Source organism: Taudactylus pleione, unplaced genomic scaffold (genome assembly GCF_031769625.1).
Source record: "Taudactylus pleione unplaced genomic scaffold, aTauple2 ptg000366l, whole genome shotgun sequence".
Classification (NCBI taxonomy): domain Eukaryota; kingdom Metazoa; phylum Chordata; class Amphibia; order Anura; family Myobatrachidae; genus Taudactylus; species Taudactylus pleione.
Window position 1 is genome coordinate 2,663,020 of NW_028284767.1, and position 13,573 is coordinate 2,676,592.

A 13,573-nucleotide genomic window follows, 5' to 3' on the forward strand; every position below is an offset into this window, starting at 1 on the left:
GTGGCAGACAGGATGGCAGTTTAATATACTATAACAATGTCTGTCAGCAATGCCCCAAACAGTGCATAATGCAAAGAAAAGAGATGCAAGATGAAATTGTCCTTCCATCAGCCCTTACGTTGTATATATTAAACAGGACATGCACTTCAGCAACAGGAACTCCACATGTGGCTGAAGTGAAACAAGCTACCAATGGGCATAGGAAAGCTACCAGTACTGTTAATCCTCTCTGCATTTGAAACTGGAAGATGTAGTTCTCCTAATCTGATTCCTCACCCTCATCAGTGTGTACATCATCCTCACACAATATTAATTCACCCCTGTTGGAATCTACCATTACAGGTACAGTACCTTTGTTGATGTAATTGGCAGTAAAGGTCTTCCTAGTGGAATTTCCAGTTCATTTTGATGAACATCATCTTTTCCACATTTTGAAGAAGTAGCCTCGTACGCCGATCTCTTATAAGGTTCCCGACTGTGCTGAAAACTATTTCTGAGTACACACTGGAGAGTGGGCACCAAATATTTTATTTGTCTTTCCTGTAGTCATAGGGACTCTGTGACATGCCTATTTGTACGGTGTCATGAAAATAATCCTCCCCAAATCTTTGGATGGTGACCCTATCAGATCATGGTAGTGGTGTAACTAATTTTGTCACAATGTTGTTTTGACTCCTCTGCATCACAACTGGGTCTTTTGGGAAAGCTGAGTTTTTCCTGTCAGCTACCAAAGAATCTGAAGGAGATGCCATTGTGTCGTGTACCACTTGAGCTGCCAACTTGCTCATCAGGAGCTCTTTGCATCTCTTAAGATCTGGATCAGTTGGAAAGAAAGGCACAATATACGACTTAAAGCTACGATCAACCACAGTCTCCAAAATGTAGTCAGGAAGCATCTGTATTGGACTTTACCTTGCATTGGGACTATACTTTCAGCGCGGTACACCTGAACCAAGCCCTGGATTTCTTACTACCCACGGAATATAATATGGTGGTTTTTTGTCACTAACAACACACTCAGCAACTCCATCCATGAAGGTCCAACTCTACTAAGGGACTACCAGCATACAAGACATCTCTGCTGAAGACCCCTCTATTTTGGAGCATAATGGAAACTATACGAGACTGTGTCTATATAATAATGTGACATCATCCAACCAATTCCAGCACTTTAAGAGGCTATACTAGGAACAGGTGTCTTCTATTTTTATTAAATGTCAATTGTCCCATATGTCTATCATATATAGATATTGTTTTTATATTTATTCATGTGTAATATGTTAATTTTGTTTACCAAGATATGAATACTATTTATCATAGTTATTAAATACTTACTGTCTAATCCATTCCATCTTGTATATGCATCTACTTGTTAAGTTTTAGCACTGTTTATACTCTTCTTAAGATTTATCACATTGAGGTTGACTAGCCTCATCTACTACAGCAACTTAAGAAACACTACCCTAGGCAGCGCCTGATACAGAATCTACTTGTTAGTTCTTTTTCTTGCCCCAAAATGTAGTGATCTGATTTGAAGATATTGGCAAACCTTGGATCCTGGTGAAGTGAACAAAGGACTTGATCTTCAAGTCCGACATACCTAGTGGAATAACTTTTTTAAAATCTCCTCCAATTTCTCGAGCTGATTTTCCAAAGGCCTAACTAGGGGAATCACCTGATTCAAGCTAGCAGGGTCTGAACTCACTTCACAGGTGGCTACTTTGAAGGGTTTAAGCACCTTGCACAAGACGGAAAGCATTCTCCACGTGCTGGACTAAGGAACACTCCCCCTCCTGGATGGCTTTTTGCTATTCATCCATCCGCTAAAGCATATATAGTGTGGAATTCCACCTGGTTACCACCTCTTGCTTCAGTTGGTGGCAGGGCAAATTCAACTGTTTTTACAGCTGCTGCAATCTTCTGCATGCTGAGGCTGAATGGCGAAAATGTCCGAAATTTTTAGGGCCAAAGACAGCATCTCCTGCACGCCATTGTCATTTTTAAAAAAACCCTGTTCCACAAAGTTGATTGTGGGAGCAAAACATGGGATGTGTTGGAATTCACCCATCTGTAATGATCTCACAATATTGGTGGCATTGTCAGGTGTCACAAATCCTGAGGAGAGTCCAAGTGGGGTAAGCCATTTTGCTATAACATACCTTTGTTTTCTAAGATGTTGTCAGCAGTATGCCTCTTAGAGAAGCCTGTGATACACGAAGTAGCCTGCCTTTGAATGAGCTGGTGCTGTTTGCTAGATATTGCTGCTATTGCTGCTAAAGACGAATCACCAAACCAGTGGGCTCTTACAGTCATGTAATATTTATTTTACCCACTACCACTTGTCCACATATCTGTGGTTAGGTGGATAGTGGGTACATTGGCATTTTCTAGGCCAACAATTAGGTTTTTTTAATGTCCTGGAAAATCCCAGAAAAGGCTTTTTGGGTAAAATGGAACAGAGATGGAATTTGGTGCCGGGGACACAGGACCTCAATTAACTGTGTGAAACTCACTGCATTAATGGCAGATATTGGATGCAGATCTAATACTAGCATAGCCATGACTGCATCTGAGATCTGCTGTGCGACTGGGTGACTGCTGTCATACTTGCCTCCCCTTGCAAAGGATTGTTTTGCAGAGAGTTGTTTTTTTTTTTATGAAAAAAACTAAATAAGTGGGATTCAGTATGTCAGACGCTATACAATACATGACAGAATAGATATGTCCCTTGCAATGGAGATCTATGATGATTACAGTACATCTGGTAAGTCCTTAATATCCTCAAGTCAATGCGTGAAATACAATTGGTTTCCTCTTTTCCAACAGAAGACGTTCATTTATACCATCACTAATCACTAAAGAAAATGTACCAGTCCTTATACATATGTATATATATTTTTTTGCCATGACACCACGCATTAACTGGAGGATATACTGTAAAGGATTTACCAGACTTAATCATCATTGATCTCCATTACAAGGGACATATCTATTCTGTGATGTATTTTATAACGTCTGACATATTGAATCCCACTTATTTAGTTTTTTTCATATGCTCTATTGGAACTTGGTGAAGTTCCTAGTGGTGAATACTGTGTTAGGCAGCTTTCATTTAGTAGAAGAGCCACTTGTGACTTGTGAGTCTGGATACAGCCTATACAGCAGAGTACAGCACAGCATACAGAAGCGTGCACCCCCTATACACAGTCATTGACTAAGCAGAACAGCCATTTGTGAGTCTGGACACAGCACAGCCTATACTGTACAGCAGAGTATAGCATACCATTCAGAAGCGTGCACCCCCTGTACACATTCCCTAAGCAGCACAGCCACTTGTGAGCTTGGACACAGCACAGTCTATACAGCAGAGTTAAGTGCAGCATACAGCAGCGTGCCTGACAAAGAAATGGCACGAGTCCCATATAGAATCCTAAACCTGCGAGAATACGATGCCATGAGGATGACGTTTTGCCTCGAAGCAAAATCCAATTCAGGTGGGTAGACCCGAGCTTCCGCTTGATTTGACTCGGATTCCAAGGAATCCGAACGGCTCATCTCTAATTTGAATGTATGCAGAACTGTACAAATCTTTACATCGCACACACACCACTTATTAATCTTTGTTTGTACGCATCACCATCAGGGCACACTAATACCAGTCTATAATTGCTGCAAATTATTTGCCGGAAACGTTGCAAGTGGATGTGCAACTAAAATGTATACAACTCTGCATCACCCGTGATTGCATATTCTTTATTCTGGAGCATATTCAGTGTAAAAATATGGAATATACAACCCAACAGCAGGGATACTGGTATCTGCAACTCTATATTAGTCTTTTAGCCTCTACCACCTCTATTACACCTATCTTTCTGTAAAGCATTTCTTACTCAATTTTCCCCTTGAACTTGCTACCCTGTCATCTTGTTCTAATAGTTCTAATCCTCTGTAGAGTGTTCCCATCTATATCTTGTGCGGCAGTATCACCAGAGATGCCACAGGTGAGCAACAGATTCTGAGTGGGGCAGGAGAGATCCGCCCACACAGAGAAGAAAAGGATTCTGGGAAGATATGTAAAGGCTGCCTTGTGGAGCTAGCTCAGGTGTGGGCTGATGAGGAGGTAGACCAGTCAGGCTGCTGTTGGAGACAGTCTATGTGGGACTGTGGCAGCCAGAGAGCCCAGTGAAGCTGAGGAAGCCATTGGGGGCCATGAGGCCTGGGTCTGTACCTGCAGGAGGCAGGGGGGACCACAAAACTCTCAGACTGTGTGACATTGAAGCAGCTAGGCTGCAGGCTGAGGAAGCCAGGGTCTACTGTATACCTGTAGGATACAGGGAAGGCACAGAGACTGACTGTGTTTGTATAGCTGTGGCAGCCAAGCCAGGCTGGAGCCGGCGATAGACCTGCAGAGAAGCAGGCTGAGACTTTATTGGAAGATTAGCTGCACTCTTATAGAGAGGGTTCAAGAAGTGAGTTAGACACCCTAAATAGGGGCTAGGTTGTTTATTATTTTCTTTATCTATTTCCTGGTTTGCATGCTGGAAGTAAAAGCACCATTTTCATTTATTTTACTGGAATGCCATGTGTGGACTCTAATTCTGCACCTAATCACTGCACCACTGACACCAATCTACTGAGCTAGTTACCCCCAAGTTATCACACTTGTTATAACCCTTATTAATTTCTATTGGAAAGCTTTAATCACTTCCCCATCTCCCTTATCTACTCCAAGTTATAAATATTGAGGTCAGTTACACCCCATTCAGACTGGAGGTCCAACCCAGCTTATTGCCAGGTTGATAATGTCACCAAAGGCATGTTGTGAGCCAGTGCTTGGAGATTAGATCAAATACAAGCGCCGGCTCTTCCTATGCTGTGAACGGGTCTCGGGTCACATCGGGTCTCGGGTTACCCATTCACACAGCACCGTGAGCTGGTTTTAACCCATGATCAACCCTGCTCATTACCACAGTTGAAATGCCAGGTCACTGGACCCAGGTTATGTCAACTGGGCCCTTTCACACTGCACATTAACCCGGGTTGCTGCGCATTCATGTGAAATCATAACCTGGGTTATTGCTGGCAGTGCGAAAGGTGTATCTGTGTTTTCAGGAAAGATTTTTGAAGTAGTTTAAACTAGGCATGAGCGGGTTCAGATTTTAGAAATCCCCCCCCGAGCCCCCCTGATCCGACCTGGGAACCGAGTCAGGCTCAGGTTTTCCTGCCTGTTCGGAACTGAAATCGAGTCAAAATGTAATCATCCCGCTGTCGGATTCTCGCGGGTTTTGGATTCTATAAAAGGTCCCCATGTTGGCGCCATTTTTCACTCCGGCTGTGGATAGTGAAGAGGGAGGGTGGGGGTTGCTGTGCTGGTGCTGCTGTTGTCCATAGGGGCTATGTCAAAAGTCCATAGGGGCTGGCTGAGCTGTGTTGTGCAGTGCTGTTGTCCCATAAAGGCTGTGTTGTCCATAGGAGCTGTGTGCAGACAGAAGAGGGGGGCTTCAGTGGCTCCTGTGTCACTGTAGTCCTAAAGGGGTGCTGTAGTGTTGTCTAGGGGGTGCTCTTTCCATCGGGGGTGCTCCCCCCAAGTGCAAAAAAAAATATTAGTAGCAGCGCCAAGCGTACGCCTGTGTCATAAGTCAAGGGCCAGCTGGTCTGTTGAAGGGTGGTGTAACCCCCAAAGTGCCCCAAAAAATTTAAACATTTTAAAAGTGTTTATTTTTCTTTGTTTGTGTGTGCATTAGCCGCATGTGCATCAACAAAGTAACAGCGCCAAGCGTGATCCTGTGTCATAAGTCAAGGGCCGGCTGGTCTGTTGAAGGGTGGTGTAACCCCCAAAGTCCTGAAAGAATTAAAAACTTTTATTTTTTTTACTTTTCTGTGTTTGTGTGCACGTTAGTCGCACGTGCATCAACAAAGTAGCAGCACCAAGTATGTACTCTTTGGGGCCTAGTTTTTCAAACTGCCATCCTGTCTGCCACTGCTTTGCCACTACTAGATGGGCCACGTGTTTGTGCCGCCCACTTGTGTCGCTTAGCATAGTCATCCAGCTACCTTGGTGCAACCTTTTTGCCTAAAAACAAAATTGTGAGGTGTGAGGTGTTCAGAACAGACTGGAAATTAGTGGAAATGAATGTTATTGAGGTTAATAATAGCGTAGGAACAATAAAAACTCCAAATTCTGTGATTTTAGCTGTTTTTATGCTTTATTCCAAAAAATACAGATCCAAAACACAAAACCCAGAACCTAAAACATGGAAGGGTGGTTTTGGTAAAACCAAGCCAGATACAAAACACGGAGAAAGATCCAGATCCAAAACCAAAACACAAAACACGAAAAGTGGCCAATGCACACCCCTAGTCAAACATTTTAGTGGCCCAGCTTTGCTTAGCTTCCATAATTTCCATCAAAAGTTTTAAACCATTATAAACAGGTTTAATAATATATCTTCCACACAAAAAGGAAGAGGGACATAATCAAATGTATCCCTGTACTGCACAACATTAGAAATATTTGAAACATATTGTTTAGATAAACTTTGATAAAACCATTTCAGCATATCATAAACATCCTGAGAGGACACATTTCTGATAGCACATGTCATTAATAAGCAGGTAAAATAAAATGCACTAGTCACATATTATATACAGTAATAATATCATAGCAGGACACTTCTATATAATTAATTATGTGATAACAAATAATCATATTGTAGCTATGTCACCTATATGGTGGATTGTTATGTGGTCATTGTTTTAACATTTGGAATCGGTATGTAATGCCGGCGGCTGATTAACCACCAGATTAAATACTGACGCCAGAAGACCGGGGCTCTACATCCCGACTGGGGCTGGTAATTATTCAAACCCTCCTCTGTCCCACCCCTAACCCTCCCTTAGTGGTACCTTACCCTAACCTCCCCCCCGGAGGTGCCTAACCCTAGCCCCCCCTTCCAGCACCTTAAACCTAACCCTCCCAGGGGGGTGCCTATCCCTAACCTCCCCCGGTGGTGCCTCACCCTAACCCGCCTTCCCCTAGCCTAACCATAACCCTGCCCAGGGGTTGCCTAATCCTAATCTCCCTTGGGGTCCCTTAACCCAAATCCCCCCCCCCCCGCGGCTAATGCTAACTTGTCCCCACTTACCTTTGTTCGGGATGCTGTCTGTCAGGATCTCGGTGTTGGAATAAAGATTGGTGTCAGTATTTCAATGCCTATCTTTAATCCCAAGTCTGGCTTTCCATGTCAGGATTCTGGCGGCTGGCATTCCGGACAACAGTAACAACTACATTCAGTTAATTTAATACAGTATGGCTACTAGATGTATGATTTTACTATTAGGTCCAATTCACAGAATAGTTTTGGTATCTTAGAATAAAAGAAAAAAACTGCTAAACTAAAATACATTTGTTCGTTCCACTAGGATCCAAAAGTCAATGTGATTAAACTCTGCAAGTTTCTTGGAAAAGAGCTGGATGATGCTGTAATCGACTCTATTGTAGAAAATTCCTCTTTTCAAGTTATGAAGTCAAATGAAAAGTCCAACTACTCTTCCGTCCCTGACACAGTCTTCAACAAGAATTTTGGATCCTTTTACAGAAAAGGTAGAGTACAGGATCGTGGTCATTATGTGCATGAATGATCCAGAATCTTTTGTGAGTTTTGGTATTAGATTTGCCTGAAGAAAAATTATAAAAAGAACGTTATCATGGAAACAGAACCATCTTTTCATCATTTGAATAATGGGTATGGTTGGATGCATATTGGCCGGCGGTTCGATTCCCGTCAGCAGCAGCCCGACAGGAGCAGAGTGTGAAGCAACGGAAGCCCGACAGCGCTGGAAATCCCAATCGTGGATAGGTAAGTATCCACTAACCTAACCTAACCCCCCTAACCCTAACCCTCCTTAGGGGTGCCTAACCCTAACTTCCCCCCCAAGTGCCTAACCCTAACCACCCCCTTCCCCGCTGCCTAAACCTAAATCCCCCGGGGGGGTGCCTAACCCTAAGTCCCCGCCGGGGGTGCCTAACCCTCCCTCCCCCTAGCCTAACCCTAACCCTCCCGGGGGGTGCCTACCCCTAAGTCCCCCCCGGGAGCCCTAAACCTAACCCTCCCCCCCCGCGGCTGTCCGCTCGCGGCGCCCGGCATCACTACGATCGTGATGCCGGGCGCCGGTCTCCCGGCGTCGGGGAAATGCGTGCGTCTACATCTGGACGCCCGGCATTTCACCCTTGCCGGGATAAGACAGTCGGGAAGCCGGCTGCCGGGATTTAGGCAGTTGGCTTTCCGATTGCTTCCCTTACGAATGGTCAGTACTGCTGTGGATCAGGCAATAAAGAACTGGCTAAGGGATTATGGGGTATATTTGCTAGAGATGTGTGCAGATCCCCATGTTTTGGTTTTGGATATGAATTCATCTTCGTGTTTTGGTTTTGCATAACCACCCTCAAGTGTTTTGGATTTGGATCTAGTTTTTCTTTTTTCAAAGTAAAACGTTTTTTAAAACCGCTAAAATCATGTACTTTTTGCAATCCAAAGCCTGAAATTTGGATTTAAAATCCGCATTCTGAACTGTAGGAAGATCAGAATCACAACTCGAATCTGTCAGCATCTCCTCAGGTGCACACTTGGATCTGTCCGGATTCGCGAAATTCAGGTGGATTTGGATTTCTGGAGAACCAAACAGCACATCTCTAATATTTATTAATGCATGGATTGTTAAAGCTGCCAATCATTGAAAGCTTTGACTGATAGTTCTAAAATGACAACAGGAATCAATGCTAATTTAGTCTTGTTTAGCATTAATAAATGACAACCCACCCATTATTATATATCTATCCGTAACTGTCATGTCTATATACTGTAGGGCAATGGCTGTCAGACTCATTCCTTAGGACCCCAAACAGTTTATGTTTTCTAGGTCTTTTCACAGAATCACAAGTGAAATAATTAGCTCCAACTGTGGATCTTTTAAAATGTGTCAGTGAGTAATGAATACACCTGTGCACCTGTTGGGTGACCTGGAAAACGTGACCTGAGGACCGAGTTTGAGAAACACTGCTGTAGGGTAAATATATTCCACCCACTTCAGAATGCAACATGCAGGAATATCTGAATTGAGTTCACATAGTTTGTAATTAGTAAATTAAGAAAAATGAGAGGTAATATTTTGCATTTAATAATTTACAAATTAAGAAGTATTGATATTATGTAAGTATGTGAAAAATCTCAGTGCATGCCCATTCATGTTTTGCATTACTCGTATAACAAATAGGGAAAGTGCTAGCGCACTGAAACAATGGGCACTAACTAAATAGAGCGAGCTGCGGTTTAGGATAACTGACTAAATCCCTAAAAGATACGCACAAAGAGAAGTAAACTGCACTCAGCTAGAATAGATTAGAAATATGAATGATATTCATGCATAGAATGCATGGATCAGTAGCTAACCAAATGTGACAATAAACACATATATAATCCCATTGGTAATGTGATATCACCTAACCATAAAGACCCTACCAAACGATTGCAATATTGATGTAAAAGAATTTATTAATATGAAATAGGCTAAACCATAAACATCCAGAAATGCTGCACATGCAAAAAGATTGGTGTACTTTCCGTCCAGGGAAAGAGGGGAATAGGGTGGGACAGGAAATGGAAACTGGTGTGGATAAGTGATCGGACTGACCATATGGGATTCAATCCACTCTGAATACAGTGTCCAAAGTCAAATGAAATATTGATATATTGGCCTGATGTATTATATAAGCGGCATCTCGCTATCAAAATGTTATTAAGTATGGGTAGTGATGCCCGGGATGGTCTTCTCGGGGCAAAGAGTACGGTGTACCCACTGTGGAGAGGTAGCCTCCCGGCACCACGTACACTACCCAGCAACAAGCGTGGGGAGTCGCCTGAGTGAACCTGTAGCCTCCGATCGCGAAGAGCTGTGGGGGACGCTGATGTGAACAGGAGATACCCGGCACCACCGCTCGCTAAAGCAGCGTGCCGTGTGCCTCCCCCCAATACCGGGGACTTACCTGTCTCACTCTAGAGGGCACCGCTCCTTCCCCTGCCGGCTCCGTTCGTCCCAAACGTGTAGCTTGATTGCAGTTCCACTGATGTGTCACGTGACCGGATGGATACCTCGTGATCATCCCAGATGATTCAGTATGGATCAGTCTTTTTGCAATGTGCACACTTGGTTTGAAGGGGTAGTCAAATTGTTAGTATAAACTCTTGAGGTGGGGATATAACTCCAACGCGTTTCTGCCTTAACAGGCCTTTATCAAGGAGTGAATTGTGTTGTTATTCCTATAGTTAAATAGGGAAGGGTCCTCTTTCTGATAGGTCATAGCACAGTGGGAGGGTCTTAATGATCTTGTGTGAAGAAGACAGGGAAAAAGAGCTTAATAGGTTGATCTGTCCTAAAACACGGACCATAACCGATCGCATGTGGCAAATGAGGATCCAATCAGTTGGTTAGGAATAAATTAAAATGAAAATGGAAAAAATATATATTAATAAAATAAAGTAAAAATAACAAAATTAAATTAAACTAAATGGAATAGAAAAATAAAAATGATATCAGAAAGAGGACGCTTCCCTATTTAACTATAGGAATAACAACACAATTCACTCCTTGATAAAGGCCTGTTAAGGCAGAAACGCGTTGGAGTTATATCCCCACCTCAAGAGTTTATACTAACAATTTGACTACCCCTTCAAACCAAGTGTGCACATTGCAAAAAAGACTGATCCGGACAGAATCATCTGGGACGATCACGAGGTATCCGTCCGGTCACGTGACACATCAGTGGAACTGCAATCAAGCTACACGTTTGGGATGAACGGAGCCGGCAGGGGAAGGAGCAGTGCCCTCTAGAGTGAGACAGGTAAGTCCCCGGTATTGGGGGGAGGCACACGGCATGCTGCTTTAGAGAGCGGTGGTGCCAGGTATCTCCCGTTCACATCAGCGTCCCCCACAGCTGCTCGCAATCGGAGGCTGCAGGTTCACTCAGGCGGCTCCCCACGCTTGTTGCTGGGTAGTGTACGCGGTGCCGGGAGGCTACCTCTCCACAGTGGGTACACCGTACTCTTTGCCCCGAGAAGACCATCCTGGGCATCACTACCCATACTTAATAACATTTTGATAGCGGGACGCCGCTTATATAATACATCAGGCCAATATATCAATATTTCATTTGACTTTGGACGCTGTATTCAGAGTGGATTGAATCCCATTTTGTCAGTCCGATCACTTATCCACACCAGTTTCCATTTCCTGTCCCCCCCTATTCCCCTCTTTCCCTGGACGGAAAGTACACCAATCTTTTTGCATGTGCAGCATTTCTGGATGTTTATGGTTTAGCCTATTTCATATTAATAAATTCTTTTACATCAATATTGCAATCGTTTGGTAGGGTCTTTATGGTTAGGTGATATCACATTACCAATGGGATTATATATGTGTTTATTGTCACATTTGGTTAGCTACTGATCCATGCATTCTATGCATGAATATCATTCATATTTCTAATCTATTCTAGCTGAGCGCAGTTTACTTCTCTTTTGTATGTTTTGCATTAGTCTAGAGCAGAGGTTCTCAAACTCGATCCTCAGGACACCACACAGGTCATGTTTTCCAGGTCACCCAGCAGATGCCCAGGTGTATTCGTTACTCACTGACACATTTTAAAAGATCCACAGGAAGAGCTAATTATTTCACTTGTGATTCTGTGAGGAGACTAGGAAAACATGCACTGGTTGGGGTCCTGAGGTCAGAGTTTGAGAACCTGTAGTCTAAAGCAGGGGTTCCCATCCACGGTCCCAGGGGCGTCTTAAGAGAGGAGGGGGTCCATGTGCACTCGACGTGTGGGGCCCCCTCCTCTATTCCAGGTTGCCGGTAGCCGACTGATGCGGCTGGCCAACCACTGGAGCATTAATAGACTCCGGGCACTAGAGTGTGTCCAGAGTCTACTGCGCATGTGCAAAACACCGGGAAAATGGCCACAGCGGCCATTTTCCGTTGTTCGGAGCAGCGCTGACATCCGCTGCGGGACCACGGACTGGTAAGTTTAAAATAATATGGGTGCAGGGTGTGCGGTGCGGGGCCTCCCTGGACCCAGGGGCCCATGTGCCCCGCACACACTGCACCCAGGGTCGGCTCTAGCGGTGTTCGACCAGTGCGGTCGCACAGGGGCGCACACCTCCCCAACATCCCGATTTCAGTGGGACAGTACTGTCTCTCTATTCCACCTGTGCGCCCGCGGGTGGTCAAATCAGGAGGTTGGGGACCCCCACTGCCGCAGCTGTGCAGCGGTGTCGGATCCCCGGAGTGTAAATGGATGCCGTGCACACGGCATCCATTCACTGACGGCAGGGGGCTGGGGGAAGCCCAGCCAGTGATGGAGGGCTGGGCTTTACCACCATCCTGATGCTATTTGGAGGCGTGCCATATTGTATATACACTACAGCATAATATAAAAGACAAATATAAACATTAATGGTAGGAAAAATACTAAACGCTATTCATTATTGCATTGTCTGGCAGTACCAGAAGCAGAAAACAAATGAAAACTCCACTTATACCTGCAGTTAGAAAGTTCTTGGCATTACAGATCCAGAGTAAATTTTCAACAGTACAGTTGGTCCACCCCCTCAAAAAAAATGCAGCAATTGGATTGTGAGTACAGGCATGGAGTAGATCTGTGTTTCCAAGCTCTCCAGTCCGTACATTGCAGATTTTACACCTGGCATCAGCAGGGAAGTTGTCCTGTGCCCCTCTTGTTGCCAGTGTAGGGGTGAGTGAACACAATTTGCAGGTCTTCTCTGTACTCTTCTTGTTGGGTGCCATTTTGAGATCATTACGGCAGCTGGATCATTGATAGCATGCCCTGTGCCCTTTTCTCCTGGTGGTCCCTTAAGCCCAAATACTCTTATGTAGTTATTAAACTCTGGCCCTGATTCAGACCCGCTCGCTGCCAGAGGCAGCTCGCAGGTCTAAAGGGCGTTTTTTTTTTTTGAGTCCGGCCTTCTGCACGCTCGCTAAGCTGTGGGTGACCACCCACAGCTTTTGCAAGCGGCCAGGTGATGGTAGCGAACATCGAGTCCATTGGGCTTGCGACGAAACCCTTGTGGTAGCCCCAGTGAGCTTCCGGCTCTAATAGAGCTGAAAGCTCACTACTGACATCACTCATTATGTCAATAGGGCCGCCCCCAAATGGCAGGCGTTCCTTCGGGAACGCCTCCGTTTGGCCAGCCACCCCTCTCCCCACCTACAAAACGTGGCGAGCTGTCGATCAACATCGACAGCCGCCTCATTTGTAGTGTGTGCGCACTGCCCGGCCATCCATCCACTTGCGAGCGCATAGCGCTTGCGAGCAGGTCTGAATCAGGCCCTCTGTCCTGTGAGGTGAATTATTTGGGACTTGCAGTATGCAAATTGGGCCACATTTATTTATGCATGGTGGAACAAGCATATTGCTGCATGAGGGCATTGCATGAGCATTATTGATCTTTTGACCCTATAACATTGAGGTGACATTGCTTCTATATGCTATATTGGAGTA

The 13,573-nt window shown here is 44.6% G+C and overlaps 1 protein-coding gene across 1 annotated transcript in view; it reads left to right on the forward strand.

Annotated features, from left to right (window-relative positions):
* Nucleotides 1-13,573, forward strand: part of LOC148508423 (sulfotransferase 2B1-like) — a 90,873-nt gene that overhangs the window by 70,683 nt on the left and 6,617 nt on the right. The window contains exon 6 of the mRNA XM_088444470.1: nucleotides 7,423-7,603. Within this exon, the coding sequence (XP_088300596.1) occupies nucleotides 7,423-7,603 (181 nt within the window). The remainder of the gene's footprint in view (nucleotides 1-7,422; nucleotides 7,604-13,573) is intronic.